At 40.5% G+C, this 25,196-nt stretch overlaps 1 protein-coding gene and 1 long non-coding RNA gene across 3 annotated transcripts in view; one reads left to right on the top strand and one right to left on the bottom strand.

Moving 5' to 3' along the window:
* csnk2a2b (casein kinase 2, alpha prime polypeptide b) overlaps window positions 1-25,196 on the bottom strand; it is a 71,005-nt gene that overhangs the window by 7,568 nt on the left and 38,241 nt on the right. Inside the window, exons 3-9 of one of the 2 annotated variants that reach the window (XM_043707287.1) lie at window positions 14,634-14,735; window positions 12,045-12,095; window positions 11,834-11,893; window positions 10,719-10,802; window positions 7,553-7,663; window positions 4,897-4,998; window positions 887-987 (exon numbers count right to left, since the gene is read on the bottom strand). In XM_043707287.1, the coding sequence (XP_043563222.1) occupies window positions 887-987; window positions 4,897-4,998; window positions 7,553-7,663; window positions 10,719-10,802; window positions 11,834-11,893; window positions 12,045-12,095; window positions 14,634-14,735 (611 nt within the window). The remainder of the gene's footprint in view (window positions 1-886; window positions 988-4,896; window positions 4,999-7,552; window positions 7,664-10,718; window positions 10,803-11,833; window positions 11,894-12,044; window positions 12,096-14,633; window positions 14,736-25,196) is intronic. The other variant, XM_043707288.1, reaches the window with a different exon arrangement.
* LOC122558559 lies at window positions 14,222-23,879 on the top strand. Its single transcript, XR_006314181.1, has 5 exons — window positions 14,222-14,261; window positions 14,735-14,799; window positions 21,534-21,659; window positions 22,363-22,443; window positions 23,841-23,879. It is a non-coding gene; the product is annotated as an uncharacterized LOC122558559 (long non-coding RNA).

Genomic DNA, 25,196 nt, shown 5'->3' with positions numbered 1-25,196 from the left:
GATGAAAAAAACCACCATTTCGACTGGGACAACACATTTATCCTGGGACAGGCTAAGCAAAGACATGCCAGAGAATTCCTAGAGGCCTGGCACTCCAACTACAACACCATAAACAAACACACAGATCTAGATGCCATCTATCAACCCCTCCGAAAACGAACAGGAAATGACATCACCACAAACCCCAGGAACCCCATACAGGAGAAAGATATAAATAGAAAGCAGGAGACAACAGCTTTGCTTCACTTGGAGGTCGCCACTGACGATGTTACCTAGCCAGGTAATGAAACGTCTGGATATCAAACCTACGTTCTAAAGTATCAAATTTCTTGCATTTGCTCCGGTGAACACAAGACAAAGCTTCAACAGCATCTCCTGCTATAGCATTTTCAAGCTCTGCATTACTAAGTGACAATGTATCATGTTTTGACCATATAGTGAATTTATAAAATGCACTATTCTTCATTAAATGAACAGAATACATCAAGTTGACTTAAATTAAATGTAGGTTTTTCCTGCACCCTTACCAGATCTGAACAGTAATCATTTATTAAGAAGGAATTCGTTCCAGTGGACAAAAGTGTGCTGTGCTATCTTAAGGATCATCTTTCTTAACTCTCCACTCCATGAGAGTTTACAGAACTCAGACTGATGGCTCCCGATTTCTCTAAGTCACTATTTGCCCAAAATTTAATTCAAATTTAGGAATCATGTCTAAACATTTGAAGCCCTAACTCGCTTGATAATACAGATTTTTCTGAAATGAACTTTTCAGTACTTCTGTCTTCCCCTTGCAAAAGATGTGCACTTAAATATCAGGTCACAGGGAACAAGTACTTCAGGTTAACAAATATTTTTAATGATTAATTTTAATTCTACTACTCACTGGCCCAAAGTATCATTAAATCGAGGATCCAGTTCAATGTGATATTTCTTGAGGTAGTCAAACAATTCATCAGTTCCTAAAACCTTGGCAATACGAACAAGCTGGAAGATAAACATGGAATTGATTTAATATACTGATGCATGTAATGATGATCAGACCAATGTGATCTATCATTTACCAGCTTTCAAACAGGGTCACTTGGAACCATGTAGCACAGCTGACAATATTTACTTCAATGGCAAGATAATTATATAGCACTCCTCAGTATCTCTAGGTAGTCAGTGGTTTGAGAAAATAACCAGAACCAATAAATTTTTACTAAAAGAGAACTTCATTACCAAAGCTGTACACAGCTGCCATTGGTTCAAATTGATTTTCTTAATACAGAAATCTGAGAATCAGGTTAGTCAGTAATCAATTTTGAGAACGAAACATTATGGATGAAAATTGAACACTAGGTAAGATGGGTTTCAGACTGATTCCACAGGTTGGTGCAACATTGAGGGCTGAAGGGCTTGTACTGTGCTGTTTTACGTATGTTCTATAAACTATTAACCTTTGGCTCAGTGGTTAGCACTGCTGCCTCAGCACCAGGGTCCCAGGTTCGATTCCAGCCTTGGGTGACTGTCAGTGTGGAGTTTGCACATTCTCAGTGTCTGCGTGGATTTCTTCCGGGTGCTCCGGTTTCCTCTCAGTCCAAAACTGAGCAGGTCAGATGAATTGGCCATGCTAAATTGCCCATAGTGTTAAGTGCATTAGTCAGAGAGAAATGGGTCTGGGTGGGTTACTCTTTGGAGGGTTGGTGTGGACTGGTTGGACCGAAGGGCCTGTTTCCACACTGGAGGGAATCTAAACGAATGTAATCTAACCTTAGCTAGATCATACAACACCTTCAAAGTCAGGAATTGCCTGGCAAAACTAACTGTGATCCAAAAACACTCCTTTGGAGCTAAAGAGAAGATAGTAGTTTTACATCCGTCAATGTTGAGGAAGCAACCAAGAATGCTACAATTGAGCCTAAATATTAACACAGGGTGGCACCGTGGCTCAGTGGTTAGCATTGCTGCCTCAGCGCCAGGGACCCGGTTAGATCCCACCCTGGGCAACTGTCTGTGTAGAGTTTGCACATTCTCCCAGTGTCTGCGTGGGTTCCTCCGGGTGCTCTGCTTTCTTCCCACAGTCCAAAGATGTGCAGGTCAGGTGAATTGGCCATGCTAAATTGCCCCATAGTGTTAAGTGCATTAGTAAATAGGGGAATGGTCTGGATGGATTACTCTTCAGAGGGTGGGTGAGAATTTGTTGGGCTGAAGGGTCTATTTCCATACTGTAGGGAATCTAATCTAATCTAATCCACATTCTAACCAAGACTTCCAGGTTTCTCCCTTCTATTCTTCTTCTTCAGGGCATATTTGAGCACAGGTGTACAACAGTCTCCCACATAAAAGAGAACTCCTTTGTCTGCAACACCATAGCTCACCCAATGCTTCAATATTTTTAAACTGCAATTGTCAGGATTTGCAAGTATTTAAAGTAGTCAACTTGGAATTAATCTCATAACACAACATTCAATAATACTAACATTCGTAACATAGAGCCCTAAAGTGAAAGAGAGACAAACCCCTTGAACAGTTTTAGAATTTAATATTTAGATGTTTTCATATGAGTTGAGAAGTGTGGCATTGGAAAAGCAAAGCAGGTCAGGTAGCAACCTGAGGAGTAGGAGAATCAACATTTCGGGCATAAGCCCTTAATCAGGAATGGGGGGGGGGGGGGGGGGGGGGGGCGCATAGATAAATAGGAAGGTAAGGGTTGGGCTGGTAGATGGGAAGGCGATAGGTAAATGCAGAGCGGGGGTGATGGCAATAGGTCGGAGGGGAGGGTGGAGTGGATAAGTGGGCAGAAAGATGGACAGGTAAGACAGTTCAAGAGGTCGTTGCTGAATTGGAGGGTTGGATCTGGGAGGAGGTGGTGGTGGGGAGATGAGGGAGTTGGTGAAGTTGGACATTGATGCCATGTGGTTGGAGGGTCCCAAGGCGGAAAATGAGGCATTCTTTGTCCAGGAATCGGGTAGCTCAGATTTGGCAGTGGAAGGCCGCCCAGGACTTGCATGTCCTTGGAATGGGAGAGGGAATTGAAGTGGTTGGCCACAGGTCAGTGGAGATGCTTGGTGAGTGTGTCCCAGAGATGTTCCCTGAAACATTCTGCAAGTTAGCATCCTGTCTCCCCCACATCAAGAACAATGAACGCTGTAGATGATGTGTTTAGGTGCAGATGTAGAAGGATCCTTTGGGGCCTTGGAGAGAGGTGGGCGGGGGGGGGGGGGGGGGGAAGGAGGTGTGGGCACGGGTTTTACATCTTTTGCGAGGGCATTGTTGACCACGTGGGAGTGAAAACTGCGGTCCTTGAAATAGAAGGCCATTTGGGATGTCCTGGAGTTGAATTGCTCTTCCTGGGAGCAGAGGCAGAAGAATTGGGGAAAACAGTGGAGTCCAAATCAAAAGATTTAATAGCATAGAACTTGGAAATCAGATCACAGTCAATAGGGAAATCATGCTTGACAAGTACATTGGAATTTTTAAAGGATGTAACAAGTTGATAAGGCGGTGCCAGTGGACGTGGTTTACTTGAACTTTTAGATTAAGGAACCAAATATAATATCCTCAAGCGTGCAAACACAAAACTGGGTGGAAGGGTGAGCTGTAAGAAGGGCAACAGTATAATTTGGACAAGTTGAATAGGTAGATAAATGCATGGAGGAGGAAGAATAAATTTTGATAAATGAGATTGTCCACTTTGGAAGCAAAAACAGGCAGGCACATTGCTACTTGAAGTGACGGTAGACTGGGAAAAGGAGACCTGGGTACCCTTGTACACCAGTTGTTGAAAGTAAGCATGCAGATGTGGTAAATGGTCTGTTTGCCTTCACAGCCTCAGTCATGGACAGCAAATGTGCCAGTTCGGCACTCAGCTCCAAGTTTGCAAGAGCTTCCACATATTTAATGAAAAACAAATATTGTCAAGTCCAGAAAAAAAAAACTACCTTCCATCACACTTAATCTGTCCAGATGCAGAAATGCATTGCTAGAAAGGGAAACAGAAAAGCTAAAGACTCACATAGTTTTCCCTAACCGTGAATTCTCAGAGGACTAAACAACTAACAAAATAACAAGCAATTACTTTTCTTCAGAAGTCAGTGAAGTATCAGGTCTGATGGAAGGTTTATGAAACCAGTCTTCAACTTTTAAATTGCCTGCGATAAGATACATGGGTTGTTCATTTTAAAAAATAATTGAATTTAAATTGAAATAAAACAAAGAACTGTGGAAGCTGGAAATCTGAAACAAAAGCAAAAACTGGAGATACTCTAACAAGTCTGGCAGGATCTGTGGAGAGAAAGCAGAGTTAATGTTATAAGCCCAGTGACCCTTCTGAACTGATAGTGGTTAGGAAATGTGGTGGTGGGGTGAGAAAAGGAACAGCGGATGAGGAAGATGGAGCTAAGAGTGAGTGAGCAAGAGACAGTCAGCAAGGCAAAGGAGTGATAGTATGCTCAAGAGAGAAAAAAAACTGATAATGGGGACCATAAGTAAGTGAAAATGAGTTGGTTGTGCTAAAAGCAGCCTATGTCATAACAGGGCCGCCTGTAGGTGTGCGGGTGGGTGAAGGACATGGAAGGTGGTATTCAGGTTATAAAACTGAATTTTGTTCAAAAGATAATACCGATACAAAGAAAGAGTTTTCAACCCTGTATTAGAGTTTGGAAGGTAATCAAATGAAATTACTACAACTGTTGGTATAACTTCAAAACAACGAATAGGCCTTTCAAGCCTGATCCTTTACTGACTTCTGAAGAAATTCTTGATGCAATTGTATTGACTCATTGCAACTAGATGCTTGCTCTACTCTGCAAGATATCCAAGATAACAGCTCTAATTTATTGTTTTAAGTGTCAGCTGATTTTCAGCCTTCATCTTCTTACAGCTATTACTGTTAGATGTCCAAAACTTTACCTGATCATAATTATCATGTCCATGGAAGAAAGGTTCCTTGCGGAATATCATGCTGGCCAACATACAGCCCAAACTCCACATATCCAAGCTATAATCATACATCTGTAAAAGGAAAGGGTGCAAAGGGACTGGTGAGTCTCAGACTTAGGTATCAAAAAATCTGCATCCAAACAGTTATATTAAATCACAAGGCAGATATCTGTTTTAAACGACAGCATTATATCTGCCCTATTTAAAAAATACATATGCCCCATATAAACATGTCTTGCTCTAGTTCCTGTATTTGAGATGGGAAGGATCAAAATGGAAAGATATTATCCAGTTGAAGTACATGATTATATCTCAGGAGAAGTTAAGGGACTGATTAGATTAGATTAGATTACAGTGTGGAAACAGGCCCTTCGGCCCAACAAGTCCACACCGACCCGCCGAAGCGAAACCCACCCATACCCCTACATTTACCCCTTACCTAACACTACGGGCAATTCAGTATGGCCAATTCACCTGACCCTGCACATCTTTGGACTGTGGGAGGAAACCGGAGCACCCGGAGGAAACCCACGCAGACACGAGGAGAATGTGCAAACTCCACACAGTCAGTCGCCTGAGGCGGGAATTGAACCCGGGTCTCTGGCGCTGTGAGGCAGCAGTGCTAACCACTGTGCCATCATGCCGCCCACTGCTGGAATATATTCTTAAGGAAGCCCAAACAATACATTTAGAAAATCAGTGTCATCAGACAAAGTCAACATAGAGTTGGACAATATAGTAAAATTTTCTGAGCATGTAACAAATATGTTAGAAGAGAGAACATACTTGAATTTCAAATAGGTATTCAATAAGGTGCCACAGAAAGATTAATATGAAATTTAAGAGCTCAGAGAGATTGGGGCAATATATTACTATGGATGGAGAATGAGTTAACAGACAGGAAGCAGTCAGTCAAGTTAAACAAGACTTTCAAGAACTAGTGCAGTGCTTCAAGAAACAATGTTGTTATCTCAGCATTTATAATTAACATTCAGTGGTTTGGATGAAAACACCATGAGTAATGCATTCAAGGTTGTTGGCAACAAAGTTGAATGCGAATATAAATGGTGAGAAGGATATAGAGGAGCTCCAAAGAAATATAGACAGGTTGAGTGGACAAGACAATTGCAATGGCACAGAGATAATGTTACTGAACATGTAATCCAGAACCACAGGTTAATGCTCTTGGAACATGGGTTTGAATCCTACCATGGAAGCAGAGGGTATTTGAATTCAGTTTCAAAAATAACGAATGAAGAAAACGTAACCAATGATACACATCTGATTCACTAATGTCCCTTCTGCCATCCTCACCTGGTCTGACGAACAGGTTCTGTACAGATCGAATCCTATACCCACTGCAGTTTGGTTAACTCTTAACTGCTGTCTGGGACATTTACGGATAGCCTTACCAGCAAAGGGCATGAGTGAATAATTCTTTACAAAAGGAGCATAATGTGGGGAAGAGTTTAACCACTTTGCTGATAAAATTAGAACAGAAGTTTTTTTTTTTAATTAAAAGGCCTTGAAACTTTAAACCATTAGTGTTCAGAAACTTGGGTGCAATTGTACAAGGAACATAATTTCCACCTGCAAACACCACAAGCAATCAAGGTGGTCAACAGCATGGAGGTCACTGCCACTGGAATGGAGTGCACAATTTTAAAAAAGCTACAGAATTAGGGAACATTCATTTAAGATAGACATGCAAATGACTTTGTCTCAGTAGAGAATATATGGAATGCTCTAACCCAGAGAATTATAGAGGCTAATAAATGAAAGTATTTAAAGAGGAGGTACAGGTAGATAGATATTTCAAATAGAGAAATTAAGGGCTATGAGCAGCTGGTATGAAAGAGGGTCGAGGCCTGGAACAAAACAGCTATGATCTTACAGAATATAGTGGGGCAGGTTCAAAGGGGCCGAATAGTCTACTCCTGCTCCTATTTCTAATATGTACTACTGCACTGGACTTTTGAGACCACATCTGGACTACTTTGAGCCATTTAAGAGAAAGTGCATATGTTAAGGGAAAGCGTACTTATTTTGGAGGTGGTACAGCCAAGGTTCACTAGAATGGCCACTGTGTTGAGAAGGTTGTTTAAAAAGGAGAGGTAGAGTAAATGGGATGTAGATTTGAGGTTTTGAAGAATGAAAGGTGATCTCCTTGAAACCTACAAGATTCTGATAGAGGGGTTGGCTGAAGAATCGAGAATACAGGGTTAGACCCAGGATAAGGGATTAATGATTCAAGATTGAAATGAGAAGTTTCTTCAATTAGAAGAAAAAGTCTTTCAAATTCTCAGCCTCAGTAGATTGTAAATGTACATGGTTGAGCAAGGCTGAGAGAGATATTTTTGATCAAGGTATAAAGGGAGCATGCCAGAAAGGGAGACAGAAGATCAGCCATGCACTAAACAGTGGAACAGCCTTGAAGGGCTTTACCCAACAGAGCTTCTATTTCATGTTCTTTTTTCACTGACAGCAAGGATGACATTAAAAAGGAGACAAACGTAGAGAACCTCAGTACAGAAATCGTACACTACTTCCATACACTTCTCCCTCAATAAGATATTCTAATGCCCGCGGAGTGTAAAACAGGATAAATCCTGTATCTTGATTGTACCTGGTAGTCAACTAGCAGCTCAGGACCTTTGAAGTACCTGGAGGCTACTCTAACATTGTACTCCTGTTCAGGATGGTAAAACTCAGCCAGTCCCCAGTCAATCAACCGAAGCTGTAGAGAAAATTAGTAATCAGATATTAGCTGGTAAATCGATACTACATGCAATTTTATTGCTCAAATTTTAACAGTCCACTTCTCCCACAACTCAGATTGTAGATTTGCTAGCTGAGCTGGTAGATTTGTTCTCAGATGTTTCGTCACCATGCTAGGTAACATCTGTCCCGCTTGCTATTTGTGTGTCTTGGTCTGTTGTGGTGGGTGATATCACGTCTGGTTCTTTTTGAAGGGTTGGGAAATGGGGTCCAAATTGATGTTTGTTAATAGAGTTAAATGCCCATGCATGTCTTTGTTTCTCCTGTCTCAGGATGGATGTATTGTCCCAGTCGAACTGATGTTTTCCTTCATCTGTATGTATGGGTACTAGTGATAGTTGGTCATGTCTTTTGAGGCTAGTTGGTGCTTATGTATCCTGGTGGCTAGTTTCCTGCCCGTCTGTCCAATGTAATGTTTGCTGCTGGTACATTGAAAAAGCAAACACACTACTCGCAGATACCAACACCAACCAACAGGTGGCGATGGACCCAACTCCACAGCTAGAAAACCATATTACAGCATCCCCTGAGGAGACTTCATAAGACAGGTGAAATTAACAAGACAGACCTCCAAAAGAATGAAACCTAAAGTATCCAACACATCCCATTTCTTTGGATTAGCAAAGGTACATAAATAAGGGCCCCCCCCTCAGTCCCAAAGTCTCACTTCCCAATACACCATCATACAGATTAGCAAAGGAACTGCAATGCAAACTGAAACACGTAGAAGACTCAAGCCACTATGCAGGAATTCCTTAACATCAAAGACACCAAGGTAGAGGACGAGGTAGTCATGATTTCCTTCGACACGATGGCCCTATTCACATCGATAAACATTACCCGAGCCAAAAGAAACATTGGCCTCGCTGCTGGATGAACCAACAACACAAACACCTGACAGCACTAACTCCATCAGCAAGGACAGTATCTTCAAACTAGTAGATCTGTGCCTCATAACCCTCTTCACCTTCTACTACAAGATTTACAAACAAATCAACAGGACACCAATGAGATCACCAATATCAGGCAGAAGCAGTTATGCAGAGGTTAGAACGAACAGCCTTTCCTTCCCAAGACCCAGTCCAAGCTTTGGGTCCACTATGAGGATGACACCTTGGTCATCATGATCGCAACAAACTAGAAAAAACCCACAAACACAAACAACGTCCTTAAAACTATAAAGGTCAACAAGAGGAGACCAACAACAGACTCCCCTTCCTAGACGTCACAGTAGAACACAAAGCCAATGGAGAGCTACAGACCAGCATTTACAGGAAAGTCACACACACTGACAAGATACTCAACTACAGGAGCAATCATACCAACACCCACAAACGAAGCTGCATCAGGACATTATTTAAACAAGACAAAACACTACAGCACCTAGGGACTAGGAGAAGCACAGCAAGAACACCTGTACAACGTATTCAGGAACAACAGATACCCGATAAGCATAGTCTTTCAATTCTTACACAATATACCTAAACAAGACAACACAACACCCCCAGAGACTCTAGACACCCCGCCAAACAAAGACGTCTGGGAGATGACAACCAGACTACTAGGACCCTAGGCATTATGGCAGCCCACAAAACCTACCAACACACTGAAACAGCTCCTGATGAATTTAAAAGACCCAGACTTCTCCGGGTGCTCCGGTTTCCTCCCACAGTCTAAAGATGTGCAGGTTAGGTGAATTGGCCATGCTAAATTGCCGTGCTAAATTGCCCGTAGTGTTAGGTGTAGGGGAATGGGTCTGGGTGGGTTGCTCTTCGGAGGGTCGGTGTGGACTTGTTGGGCTGAAGGGCCTGTTTCCACCCTAAGTAATCTAATCTAATCCAAAAAGAAAACCAACAACCAGCAGAGCAGACGTCATATACAAAATACCCTGCAAAGACTGCAATAAACATGACATTGGACAAACCGGCAGGAAGCTAGCCATTAGGAGACATGAGCACAAACTAGCCACCAAAAGACTTGTCCAACTATCACTAGTAGCCATACACAGATGAAGAGGGACACGAGTTCCACTAGGGCCATCCTGGGACGGGCTAAAGAGAGACATACACGGGAATTCCTAGAGGCCTGGCATTCAACCAGAACTCCATTAACAAATATATCGATTTGTACCCCATTTACCAACCTGTCAGAAAAAGAACTGGAAGTGATGTCAAACACCACAACAGACCAAGACACACAAATAGCAAGCGGGACAGAACACCAGCGCTTTATTGGAGGCTCACTGATGATGTTACCTCGCTTGGTGATGCAACATTTGTGAGCAAATTTATCAGCTCAGTTTGCAAACTTACAACCGGATCCACAAACTGAACTACAAATCTTCTCCAAAATCGTTTCCCACAAGTATTCTTCATGAGAATACGGTTATCAATCTGAAATGTCAATTAGATAGAACTAAACGTGCTTTAAAATGATATTGATATATATGGGACACAGTGGAACTCTGAATCAAGGAGAAAGCAGAAAATGAAAGCCAAGAAAATTGATCTCTTACTTCAGTTTCACAAGGTGGAGATTAGAATGAGCAGATCTACCAATTCACTGGTATGGTTCAGCAACAAGTTCCAAAGAGAAAATACTTTTCATCTCTTTGATTAAACATGCCCTTCAGTAGAAAGCAAATAATCTAAACAAAACTACTCAAAGAGGGGAGCTGGGAAACTGATCTTAAATGACTAGTAACCGGGTTACATAACTTGCTACAGACTCCATTTGTCAGCCATCTGATCAGCTCACCTGCTGCAGCAGCCCTCTTTGTTTACCAGAAAACTGGAAACAGTAGATATCTGTAAACTCACTTAAATTTCAATTTAATTGACAACATCTCATCAGAAGCTCAATGTAACCTTGAAGTAGCAGCCTGATGCTACAACACTGTGGAGAAAGTGAGTCATAGAACACATTTCAGTTAACACCAAATGTTCGCACACATTTTGCTGCTCACGATGACACGCCCCCACCATAAAACAGTCAAACCTGCAGTCAGCCCATACCTTCCTCTGTGCATGGTCGATCATCACATTATGTGGTTTCACGTCCCTATGCATAATGCCCATACTATGGCAGTAATCCAAGGCCTGTGGGGAGAAGAGTTTTAAACTTGTTATTATTTTTGCACAATTTCCCAATTTCATTCCACAGCTTTTGTCCCACTTACTCTGCTATCAAGTCAAAGTGAGAAACATCCTTCATGCCTTAAAATAACCTCCAGTACTTTGAAACACAGCAACTTGGAATGGTTAATATCAGAACATCCTCCTTCCTGAAGAAACTAGCTTCCAAATTATCATATTAATGTAGATGAGGACATTCTGCATGGATGGCTCATTCTGGGAAATCCTACAACTTAATCATTGTACCTTTCTTTTTAAATGTATTCATATTCCCTTCAGTCTTAGACAAAAAGGCTTTAAGATTAAATCCCCCAAAAAAATCAGAATTGACCTCTTCCAGTTTATCCTTGCTTTTAAGTCAGCATTGCTTACAAGAATGAAATGATAGATTTAACATTTTGTCCAGTGTGGAGACCAGCATACGCGCTTTCAATAGTCAGAAAATAACCACTAAAGCACCAGCATACGATGACAGCAGAATTAAAAAATCACAACACCAGGTTATTGTCCAACATGTTTATTTGTGCTTCCAAATAAACCTGCTGGACCCTAACCTAGTGTTGAGAGATTTTTAAACTTTGCACACCCCAGTCCAACACTGGCACCTCCAAATCATGACAGCAGAGGGCAGTGAAGAGTCATTTGATGTCATTTAATGGATTATAAGTCATTTCAGCACAGAAAGCATCAATTCAGCACAGAGTCCATGCTAGCTCTCTATACAGCAGTCTCATAAGACCCATTCATCCAGACCACCAGATGAAGCATAAATTGCTTGATCCTGAAGTGAGTGGCCTCCCATCAATTTAATGTCAATCACTCATTGGATACCAAGTGAAGTAAACATCGATATTGGAAGAAGTTTAGGACCCACATCAATTACTGATGGTGGACAGGGCACTGACATGGTGGAGATAACCCCAAAGGTTACCAAAACATAAATATACTAACACTATTACTACTCAGTTTATATAATCAGTTAGCTTTCAACTCACCTTTAATATTTCATACATGTAGAACCGTATGTCATAATCTGTCAAAATCTGATACAGTTGCTAGACAAAGAGAGAAGATGGGGGATGTGATATTGGGTAGGGAGGGGGAAGGAAATTTAGCATAAGTGAGTAAAAACATTGTCAGTTTGTTACTGGACTAAACAGTAATCTTAATGAAATAGATAAGATGCAAATGCACCTACAAGCTCACCTTGAAGTCAGTGTTATCAATGTGCTCGAAAACAAGAGCTGGAGTCCTTGACTGTGGAAAAAAACAGGATCATTACACGAGGTACAGCACAAAGGCAACATGACAGAAACTCTTTAGGAAACTCTACCACAAATAATCAACAAGAAATGTTTCAGCCAACAATACACATTGCATCTGTGCCAAGATGAACTATTGCAAGACACAGTGGTTGAAAATGCATTTCCACAGTAGACATCACATTAATTTTTGATTGCACAATGTTGTATACTTGACAAGGCATCGGCACGATGAGTTTTTTGATGGATTATGTAAGTACCATCTCAGTGAAGAGGTGGTGCAGCAATCCTTCACCCAAGCTCCTGACAACACAATACTGTTCTCAAATTTACTGCTAGATGACAACAGTAGCCACCCAAGATAAATAAAAACAGTGCTGGAGAAACTCAAGACTGGTAGTATCTGTGGAGAGTTAACATCTCAAGCCCAATATGATCCTTGTTTACTCAAAGAGGAGTCATGTTGGATTCAAGTATTTCTCTCCCTCCAGATGCTGCCAGAACTACTTAGTTCCTCCAGCATTCTCAGTTTTAGTTATGATCTCCAACACTTGCAGTACAGCACTTTGCTTTAACTAGCACAGCTCAGGTTAACTCTTCCTTTCTCCTGTATTGATGAACGGATTTTGTTTAATATAGTAACTCTTCAGATGCCCAACCTGTGGCTAAGAATGACCTGGAATAATTCTGTACACAGAAATTCTGGTTTAGTAATACTCTGGAATAGAATGAAAAGTTCAGAAGATAAAAATCTTGGGTCATGAAAGTATACTAGACACAGTGTTGACAGTTTGGTTCTGTAATCAATGAAACATAATTCATGATCAAACCTCACTACAATGGTTTATGTAGGTGAACTATGTGATTGCCAAGATGTGGTCATTAGGTGCTTTGATTTGGGTCACAGAAACTTAGTCAGTTCATTGTTTTTGTTTTAAAGATGAAACAACAGTATGAATGAAGACAGCAAATGGGGCAGGAGTGAAAAAAAGATAAGTATTGCCTGTGCATAGTGTGCCTAATTCATTCCATATATGCAAGTTGTGTTTTTCAAGCCTAATCTCTTTAAGAGAGTTCAGCTTTCTGAAAAATCATATCCCACTCCTATATTCCTCAGTCAAATACTGCTTGTCAGCTAATGCAGCAGACCAGTTTTGCAATTACTGCAAATGCTATACAACACCATGTGAGAGTTGTATTAAAAATGCCCAGGGAGTAGTGTGTCAGCAGCAATGTGCATTCCCACTCCATATTGAACCAGCTACCCTCTGTTCAACACTAACCAAAAAATTTGAATAGGCCACAAACAACATGCAGCAAAATTCTTATTCCCAAAACACAAATTAGAAAAGAAGTGGTAGAAAAATTGGCCCCTGGAGCAGTCAGTAATAGATATGGGGCTGGGTCAGAAAAATATGGGTGCAGGTAGGGTTGGATCAGTGGAGTTTTCAAATCAAAGACATTAAGTCATGCTGCCTTACCCTGTCAAAGTGAATCACTTCACGAAATATCTTTATGCAAGCCTACATTTTACACTCATTAAGATCCCACAAACAGCAATTAAATGAATAGCCAATCTGCTTTTGATGATGTAAACTGAAGGAGAATATGAGAACAAAGCCAATCTCTGCTTTAATTGTGATTTTTGAGAAGATTTGTAGCTCAGGTTGAGGTTTAGGTTGTAAGTTAGCTCACTGAGCTGGCAGGTTTGTTTACAGATGTTTTGTCACCATGCTAAGTAACATAATCAGTGAGCCTCCAGTGAAGTGCTGGTGTTCTGTCCTGCTTTCTATTTCTGTGTCTTGGTCTGTGAAGGTGAGTGATATCATTTGCTGTTCTTTTTCTCAGAGGTTGGTAAATGGAGTCCAAATCGATGTGTTTATTGATAGAGTTCTGGTTTGCATGCCAGGCCTCTAGGAAATCCCATTCACGTCTGTGTTTAGCCTGTCTTAGGATGGATGTGATGTCCCAGTCAAAGTGATGTCCTTCTTCGTTTCTAAGGATACCAACAACCAGCGAAACAAATGTCATTTACAAAATACCATGCAAGGACTATAACAAACAGTACATTGGACAGCGCTTCACCAGAGGCTCACTAATAATGTTACCTAGCATGGTGACGAAACGTCCGAAAACAAACCTACCAGCTCAGCGAGCAAAGGTACAACCTTCTTTAATTATTATCATGAGATCTTTTGTGTTAATCCAAACTAAAACAGGGTCTTCGTTTCCCAAAGGACAATACAACGTTGTGTCTGTACTGCACTGGGGATAACTTTGAATATGTTGCTCAGACTAGATTGGGTTGGGATATCTGGTCGGCATGGACAGGTTGGTCCGAAGGGTCTGTTTCCATGCTCTACATCTTTGTGATTCTATGACTTTGTGTGTGGACATGGGGCTTAAAATTTCAATGAGTTAGGGAATTGTAAGTTGCACCAACTGAGCCAAGCTGACCAAACTAAGCATGCAACCTTTCAATTAGGTTTCAGGCTGAAATCAACATCTGGATCAAGCCACAGCAGTTACTCACCACAGGGTCCTTTACAACATCTAGCAGCTTGATGATGTTAGGCCCTCCACGGAGGTTCTCTAATATTTTGATTTCCCGCTTTATTTTCTTCTTTTTAACAGGCTGCAAAATTAAAATACAGGTTTAAAATGAATTTTAACAAGAGCACTGGATGAACTCAAACAAGGTAGGATGCTTAACAGATTTGCTGACATCTTAGCACAAAGAAAAATTGATAAGTGCATACTTTGGTTCTAAAGCTGGTTGAGAGTGTAAATGAGTGATGTTGTCACATTCCTCAGTTCGGTTTCTCAAGCTCTGCTGCCACACACCATTGCATAAACCTATGAAGAAAGATGCCACTGTGCTGTGTACCAGGCTGCCATGTGGTTCAACAGAATGCTCTGACCCAGCCATGTTACAAGTCAAGCAAGTTATGCTGCTCAGAGGGCTTCATTTATTTAAAAAGGACCGAAAAAGCCACAGAGCACACAATTCAAAATTAACACAAAACTACTTCTATATTGAACTAAAATCATGATTGTCACTTCCAGATGAATTTGTTGTTTAATAGCTTAGTGATCATTAAACTTAAATTTGCCCAAAGTTGCCACTAATAGCGCCAATAAAGATAAAGTAGTGAGTGCACAGAACTTAAAAACTTTCAACTTAATCTCTGAAAAGTAGCAAAAAGTCAGGCATGTTCCAGTTTATCATTGTGAAAATATGTACCACAATCCTCAAAAGTAACATAGTAGGCCATCCAACCTTTGGAGCACGTTGTATCATTCAATGAGATTATGAGTGATCAGTCATTTGCTGAAGTTAATTATCAAGTACTTTCAAAATCGTTGAAAAGCTCAGTCAAAACATTTCTAAACCATCCACGTTTCTATTAATGCAATAGTCAGAGAGTCCTGGTTACATTCGGTGAATCTGTGTCACACACTCCAAAATGGATTTACCCTTCCTAAAGTGCAGTGCTCAGAACTAATACTCCAGCCGTGGTTTAAACTGGAAACTTTGATTAGCAGCAAATTTACATGCTTCTTTGTTAAAAGCTAATATTCCATTTGCCTTTTTCATTTTGTTTTGCACCTACCCAAAAATCTGATCCTGTTAAAATTAACACTTGAATCAAACGGGACTGATGCACAGTCCAACACAGCTCTACTGTGTCCAAGTCAGATGAACACCATTTCTAACACTGCACAGATTAACCAAGCTAGCAGCTGGTATGGATCATTAATTTCACAGCCAACTAGAATTTGGTAGTTATTTGGTTGGATTGTAGTGCCAATGTCCTGTGATCTTATGCAAACAGAAATGCTACAATGCTTGATGTCTGAACAAAAGATTTAGATGATAATTAATTATTTGTCGTGCCCTGATGAAAGAATAGCACCACTAATTCACATCATTAAGGATTCATTCTCGAAAATGCCTCGGTTACAATACACCAGTTTAGTCTACATCCATCCCCAAAGGAACTGCTAGATCCTGACGTCTTTAGCAAAGCATACACAATGTTTTAAATGTTTCTGTATGTGGCAATAGGAAAACCAGAAAGATGGAGTATTTATATCCACAGAACTGTTAGCATTAAACTAAGGTGAGCAACAAATACATTTCTCAAAACCAGCAGCTCAGCAAAGAATATTCAAGCAGCCCTTCATGTTCCATTCATTAACCACCACGCACTCAAACAAGTATATTCTAAGAGAGACAGCAGAACACTTTTGAAATGGGCAAATTCCCACAGCAACTAGTTTCAGAAAACCAGTCATACTGTGTCCAATATCTAAACCAAGTAGTCTGTTAAATAGTCCATGAATAGGTACCTGCACCATATGAATCTCATTACAACAGTGGACTTGTTGCTGCAAACTAAAACATCCAAGACTTTTGAACAAGCTCACAGGATTTTAACTTTCCAAACATAGACTGGGACTGCCATAGCTTTAAGAGTTTAGATAGAGACGAATTTAAGTGCATACCAGAAAATTTTCTGATTTGGTATGTGGATATACCTATTAGAGAAGGTGCAAAACTTGACCTACTTTTGAGAAATAAAGCAGGGCAGGTGACTGCGGTGTCAGTGGGGGAGCACTTTGGGGCCAGAGACCATAAATCTACTAGTTTTAAAATAGTGATGGAAAAGGATAGACCAAATCGAAAAGTTAAAGTTCTAAATTGGAGGAAGGCCAATTTTGACAGCATTAGGTAAGAAGTTTGAAAAGTTGATTGGGGGCAGATGTTTGCAGATAAAGACAGCTGGAAAATGGGAAGCCTTCAAAAATGAGATGAGTGTCCAGAGACAGTATACTCCTGTTACAGTGAAAGGCAAGGCTGGTAGGTGTAGGGAATGCGGGATGACTAGAGAAATTGAGGTTTTGGTTAAGAGAAAGGAAGCAAATGTCAGGTATAGACAAGAGATCAAGTGAATCCTGAGATGAGTATAAAGGCAGGAGTACATGCAAGGGAAATCAGGAGGGCAAAAGAGGGCATGAGATAGCTTTGGCAAATAGGGTTAAGGAGAATCCAAAGGGATTTTATAAATATATTAAGGACAAAAGGGTAACTAGGGAGAGATAGGGTCTCTCAAAGATCAGCAAGGCAGCTTGTGTGTGGAACCACAGGAGATGGGAGAGAAATTAAACAAATATTTTGCATCAGTGTTTACTGTGGAGGAGGACATGGAAGATACAAGCATGTGGGGAAATAGCTGGTGACATCTTGAAAAATGTCCCTATTCCAGAAGTGGAGGTGATGGAGATCTTAAAAAGCATAAAAGTGGATAAATCCCCAGGACCTGATCAGGTGTACCCTAGAACTTTATGGGAAGCTAGGGAAGTGATTGCTGGGCCCTTTGCTGAGATATTTATATCATCGATAGTCACAGGTGAGGTGTCAGAATACTGGACGTTGGCTAACATGGTGCCACTATTTAAGAAAGGTGATAAGAAAAAGCCAGGGAACTATAGATCAGTGAGCTCGACGTGAGTGGTGGGCGAATTGTTGGAGGGAATTCTGAGGGACAGGATTTACATGTATTTGGTAAGCCAAATAATGATTAGGGCTAGTCAATATGGCTTTGTGTATGGGAAATTATGTCTCATGAACTTGATTGAGGTTTTTGAAATAACGAAAAGGATTTATGAGGGAAGAGCGGTGGATGTGATCTATACAGACTTCCATAAGGCGTTCGACAAGGTTCCTCGTGGTAGACTGGTTAATAATGTTAGATCTCAGAATACGTGGAGAACTAGCCATTTGGATACAGAACCTACTCGAAGGCAGAAGACAGAGGGTGGTGGAGGAGGGTGCTTTTCAGACTGGAGGCCTGTGAGTAGTGTGCCATAAGGATCGATTTGGATGCGAACATGGGAGGTATGGTTAGTAAGTTTGCAATTGACACCAAAATTGAGGTGTATTGGACAACGAAGGTTACCTCAGATGGGCGTTTAATTTTGATAAATGAGAGGTGCTGCATTTGGGAAAGACAAATCAGAGCAGCATTTATACATTTAATGGTATGTTCTTGGGGAGTGTTGCTGAACAAAGAGACCTTAAAGTGCAGTGTTATAGCTCCTTGAAAGTGGAGTCACAGATAGATAGGATGGTGAACATGGCAGTTGATATGCTTTCCTTTATTGGTCACAGCATTGAGTGCAGGAGTTGGGAAGTCATGCTGCAGCTGTTCAGGACATTGGTTAGGCCATTTTTGGAAAACCATGGGCAATTCTGGTCTCCTACCTATCAGAAGGATGTCGTGAAACTTGAAATGGTTCAGAAAAGATTTACAAGGATGTTGCCAAGGTTGGAGGATTTGAACTACAAGGAGAGGCTGAATAGGCTGGGGCTGTTTTCCCTGAAGCATCGGAGGCTGAGGGGTGACCTGAGGAGGTTTATAAAATCACAAGGGGCATGGATAGGATAAACAGACAAGGTCTTTTCCCTGTAGGGGTGGGGGAGTCTAAACCTATGCCCTGGAGTGAGAGGGGAAAGTTTAAAAAGGGACCTAAGGGGCAACTTTTTCACATAGAGGGTGGTGCGTGTCTGGAATGAGCTGCCAGAGGAAATGGTGAAGGCTGGTACAATTACAGTTAAAAGGTAACTGGCTGGGTATATGAATAAGAAGGGTTTAGAAGGACATCGGCCAAGTGCTGGCAAATGGTACTAGATTAGGTTAGGATATCTGGTCAGCATGGACGAATTGGACCAAAGGGTCTGTTTCCATGATGTACAATTCTATGACTTTGACACACAGTCATGTATGTTGACAACTCTGCAATCTCGCCAACAGGCATCAGATACTAAAAGACAGTAGCTACAAAGGAAATTAAATATTATACTGGACACATTTCAGATATTTTCAGCTGTTCAGAGATGTTATGACGCACCTTTGAAATAGTGGGACTTGAACCCAGGTCTCTTCACTCAAACGTAGGGGCACAACTACCCATCACGTGTATAATTTACCCAGATTTGAAATTTCTGTTAAAAGGTCTTAAAACCAAAATTAATATTGCAAAATTTGATTAACATAGTAAACAATTATTACAAGTTATTTTGCATTGAACTGAGATCAAAAGGATTTAATGGATAATGATTTATCTGGAAACAATTATAAAAGATCTCCCATTTCAATGCAGATGGCTTTAACTCCACAAGTATTTTCATGCAGCTTTTTCTCCTGTGGTTGCACATCCCAAGGCTGTTACATCCCAGATTAAGGATTTCTTTGGAACACTGGTTTAGTTAATCTGAACAGCTGCATCTCAGTTCCCAGATCAAGTCAGCAAGTATCTCTTCCCACAAGCTAGAGCATTTCAAGCACAATTTCTCAACAGCCATTAGCTACAAGCTAGCTTTGTATCAGTCTTCACTAGAGACGATACAAATAACACCTCGGAAATGGTTGTAAATCAAGAATTGAAAGGGAGAGAGGAACTCAAGAAAATTACAATTAGTATTATGGAGAAAGTTGTTGAACTATAAGTTGATAAGTCACTGGGTGCTAATGGATTTCATCCTAGGGTCTTACCAGGAAGATGTTGATGCACTGGTTTTAACTTTTGGGGAATGATCCTTTTGATTAGAATAGTTAATATAACTTCTGAATTCAAAAAGAGAGGGAGCAAATAACAGAAAACTACAGGCCAGTTCACTTAAAATCTGTTAAAATTATTAAAGATGTTATAACAGGATACTTGGATAGGTTCAAGGAAAGTCAGACAGAACCAACATGGTCTTGTCAAAGGAAATCACACTTAACTAATTTATTAGAGTTCTTTGAAAATGTAACCTGTGCTGTGGATAAAGGGGTAGCAGTAGATATATTGTACTGATATTTCAAGAAGGTATTTGATAAGATGCCACATCTAAGGTTACTGGATAAAAGCTCATGGCTTTGGATGTAACAGTGGCAAAAAGAAGATTCAAAGTTTGGGAGAAGATTTGTAGCTCGGGTGCTCGTTGTTGTGGTTCTGTTCGCCGAGCTGGGAATTTGTGTTGCAGATGTTTCATCCCCTGTCTAGGTGACATCCTCAGTGCTTGGGAGACTCCTGTGAAGCACTTCTGTGATGTTTCCTCCAGCATTTGTAGTGATTTGTATCTGCCGCTTCCGGTTGTCAGTTCCAGCTGTCCGCTGCAGATCGACCTGGACCCAATATACCAGCCACTGCAGTGGACAGCTGGAACTGACAACCGGAAGCAGCAGAGACAAACCACTATAAATGCCGGAGGAAACATCACAGAAGCGCTTCACAGGAGGATCCCAAGCACTGAGGATGTCACCTAGACAGGGGACGAAACGTCTGCAACACAAATTCCCAGCTCGGTGAACAGAACCACAACAAAAAAGATTGGTTGCTTAACATGAATCAGAGTAGTAATAAATAGGTCAATTTCAATCTTGCAGGATGTCATGAGTGGCACATCACAACGGTCAGTGCTGGGATCTGAGAGACATTGTATTCTAGGACCCTTGACTAACCCAGTTTATGCTTATTCATTGATAACTCCTTTACTAACCCACTCAAGTGAACACTGCATTCCTATTTCATTCACAACTCCCTACTAATAACAGTTTTCATTCATTTGTAAAATTGTGGCTCTGTAGTAAAATTCACTATCATAAAATAGACCAAACTTAAAACAACCCTTTCAAACCCATGACTGCATTTTCACACCTTATCAGCCCTTGTTACTTCTGAAGAGACGTCAATATCGCAACCCACACCATCCCCATTAGGTCGCAACAAAACATTATAATATTAATCAGACCTGACCAACCATCTCTTGGCCCTGAATAGATTACAGAACATCAAACAGCTTCTTCAATCAGTATGTACTTGTTGAATACCTTTTAACTGGGCAGTTATCCCTTCAAGAAAATAACTGACAAAACAGCGTTTCCATAAAATAGCATGAATGAACCTTACACAGCCAAATAGTAAACAAATCTCACAACCCAGCTGTGGTAATCAATTTAATATCCTTTACTTTCATTAAGCACAGGTACAATTTCTAACTTATTTAGAGCATGTAGGCCTAATTTTTATTTTACTAACATTAACTAACTTAAAAGACAAAAGGAATAACACTTCTTAATTATGAAGGCAGACTGGAGGGACACTCTTAATCCCACCAGAAGTAGCTGCCAGAATTTAGCACATTTTAACCCATCTCCTGCCTCCCAGGGCAGAGCCCCTACATCCTGTGTGTACTATAGATAAAAGGTAACACCATAGTAATGGAATTTTAATTATATGTAAGGACTGTGTGTAATAGGCTATTGTAACCACTGTTTTCGGGATTTTATTACCACCTTGTACTCGCGCTACTTGCGGTTGCTGAATAAAGGAGGCTATTTTTGCCACTCACTGATTTGGTTATTATTTGAACACGATCCCACAGATCTCAACTCTTTACAGTTTATATCAATGATCTGGTTGAAGGAATAGCAGCTAAATTTGCTGATGTCACAAATAAGACCAGAGAGTGAATTGTGAAGAGGATATAACAAGCCTACAAAGGATATAGGTAGGTTAAGTGAGTGAGCAAAGATCTGGCAAATGGAGTAAAATGTCAAAGTGTGAAGTTGTCCATTTTGGTAGAAAATTTTTTTAAAAAGCATATCATCTAAATGGAGGTAGGTTGCAGAGCTCTTAGAGGCAGAGAGATCTGGGTGGATTGGTGCATGAAGTAAAGGAGGTTAGCATGGTGATACAGCAAGTAATCAAGGAAGGCTTGACAGGCTGGAAACTGTATCTACTAGGGTTTAGAAGAGTCAAGAGACAACTTAATTGAAATAAACACGACCTTGAGGGGACTTGACAAGATGAATGTTGGAAAGGGTTTTCACTTGTGGGAGAGTCTAGAACAAGGGATTACAGTTTTAAACTAAGGGGCTGTTCGTTTAAAACAGGTGAGGAGTTATTTTTTCTCTCAGACCAATCAGTGTTTAGAATTCCCATCCCTAAAAGGCAATGGATGCAAGGTCTTCAAATATTTTTATGGAAGAAATAGATAGGCTCTTGATTACCAAGAAAATGAAATTATATCAGGAGAATACAGGAATATAGAGTTAAGATTAAAATCAGATCAGCCATGATCTTGTTTAATGGTAGAGCAGGCTGAAAAGAAGAAGTTTTTCGTGTTCATTCATATGTTAGCTACTTACCACTCACCTAGAATAATGATGTACAAGCATGAACAATAATTTGATTTTCTCACCTGTCACCAGATGCCAGTAACATGTCACTGGAGGATCCATGCAATTGCAAGCTCTTTGGGGCATTCTGGGCTACTGGCCCACAATCAGCATGTAAGCAAAAGAAGCGTGCGTGCCACTTAATCTTCACTCTTGCAATAATGAGCCTTTTGGTATATAATGGATTTCAACTCTCCCCGGTATGTGTTGCTCAGTATCAATAGTATGGCTGCATTGGTGAACTGATTCCAAGTTTATAATAATACTAATTAAGTCATGAGATAAACATTTTGTCATATGGTAAGACTGTATTGTTAAAAACCAAAGGAGTTTGAAGGAAGTGATATTGATAAATTACAATGTAACCACAGTCTTGACCACTGTGTAAAAAGGTAGACAACAGAACAGGTTTAATGGGCATTAATGGTAGCTCTTTTAAATAAGGAAGAGTCAGAGGAAGGGAAATACTGTCTCATCTCAAAAGGCAAAGAGAAAGTAAATAATAGAAATGTTACTTATGAAGTTACTTACTAGTATGACAACTCAAGGAATCCTTCAGCTAAACATGATTTAGCAATGATTTGGAGATGCCGGTGTTGGACTGAGGTGTACAAAGTTAAAAATCACAACACCTGGTTATAGTCCAACAGGTTTAATTGGAAGCACACTAGCTTTCGGAGCGACGCTCCTTCATCAGGTGATTGTGGAGGGCTCGATCGTAACACAGAATTGATAGCAAAAATTTGCAGTGTGATGTAAGAAAGATTTAGCAAGAAAGCCTTTATGCCAAAATGGCTTTACAAAACATTTTGCATGTTTGTTGGAAAATAGCCAGAGATAAAAGTCATCTTAACATGATTTACAAATGATGTAACACCCCTGGAGAGTAACCTATAAAAAGGTAACTATTGAGAGTGGATGAGAAATAATCAAATTAAAATTGCAATGCTCAAAGTCAACCAGAAACGTAAGAAATAGAAGTAGGCCTTTCAGCCCTTTAGGCCCCGTTCTATGAGGCCTAATGCAACATGATTTTTCAGCAAAATCCCCATACTCAATGTTTTCAATGATGTAGAAATATTTTGATCTTAGTCTTGATTATACTCAATGGCTGAGTCTCCACAGCCCTCTGGGACAAGGAATTCACCAAGAAATTCCTCACCTCAGTCATAAATGACCTGCCCCTGATTCTGAGACTGTGACCCCTGGGTCATGATCCCAGCCAGGCAAAATATCCTTCTTGCATCTACTCTGTCAAGCCTTTAATAATTTTGTACGTTTGAACAGAATGGCTTGATATCATGACAAGTGAGGATCAAAATGGTTAGAATGGGTGCTATACATAGAACTAAACAACAGAATAAGCTAAATAGGTTGGCACATCATTAGCAGCCTAAAAGAATGGGATACGATGCTCAACTTATTGATCACCATTTCTGACATGCCACAACAAAAAACTGCAATGTACTCCTCAGAAGGCAAGGATTAATGGAGTACCATTCATTTTCCAGTGCTTCCCCGGAGTGGAGAAACTACGCCATGTTCTTCACAGCCTTCATCATGTCATCAATGACGATGAGCATCTCACCAAGATTATCCCTATGCCTCCACTTCTCACCTTCAAACAACCGCCCAACCTTAAGCAGACCATCATTCGCAGCAAACTACTCAACCTTCAGGACAACATCGACCACAACACCACACAAACTTGCAAGACACATCAGATCATCGACTTGAATACTACCATCATGTGTGAGAACACCACCCAACACGTACACAGCAGATACTCATGCGACTCGGCCAATGTTGTCTCATATGCTGCAGGCAAGGATTCCCCAAAGCATGATATTTCAGTGAGACCATGCAGACCTTATGACAATGAATGCATGGACACCATGCAACAATCGCCAGTTAGGAATATTCCCTTTCAGTCAGGGAACACTTCAACTGTCAAGCACTGCTATGATCTTCAGGTAAGCGGCCTTTGAGATGCATAAGAATGCAGAATCGCCAAGCAGAAACTGATAGCCAAGTTCTGTACCCATGAAGACTGTCTTAACTGTGACCGTGGGTGCATGTCATGCTACGTGTGACCCCACTACACTGTTCTGTATCTGTAAAATCTTCCTTACTGTCCTGTTTTGACACCATCACCTTCATAAATTGTTATGATCTCTCTATCTTAATTAGTTTGTATGGTTTGGCATTACTTTCTACTTTGGTTAGACTCTCAGCATGCAACTCTTATACTTGTTATTCCAGTCATTTGGTTTATCTTCAGCACCTTAATTTTAATTTTTTTGTAATGACCTCTCTGCCTCATTTCATCAGACAATAAGTAACCCTTTGCTTGTTATTCAGCTGTTCACACTTTACTCACACTGTGACACTTTTGATCATGTGTAGAGACTTATTATTTGACACTCCGCTCATACCATTGTACGATCATTTGATCTCTCTACCTATAAATTTTGTGCCTGTGTGCTTCTCTCAGTTCACCTGACGAAGGTGCTACACTCCGAAAGTTTGAGATTTCAAATAAACCTGTTGGACTAAGACCTATTGTCATATGACTTCTGGCTTTATCCACCCCAGTATAAGACCAGCAGCTCTGCATCATAGTTTAAAAATGGCCTTTTGCCATTCTGAGTTGGGCCTTTTCACTCCATCCTGTTGCATGCTTCTGTTTAAAAATAAAGATTCACATGAAGCAAGATTTCTAGAGAAGTTAATTATATGGAAATCCATACAGTACTAAAATTATAAATTTGGTATCTTGCTAGCAACTGAGCTTTGCTCATCAGTAATGTAGAGTCATTTAGTGTGATGTGACATTTAGCTACGATACTGGCCAGTCTAAGATCTTT

Source organism: Chiloscyllium plagiosum, chromosome 17 (genome assembly GCF_004010195.1).
Source record: "Chiloscyllium plagiosum isolate BGI_BamShark_2017 chromosome 17, ASM401019v2, whole genome shotgun sequence".
NCBI lineage: Eukaryota > Metazoa > Chordata > Chondrichthyes > Orectolobiformes > Hemiscylliidae > Chiloscyllium > Chiloscyllium plagiosum.
This window is presented reverse-complemented; position numbering and strand designations above follow the sequence as displayed.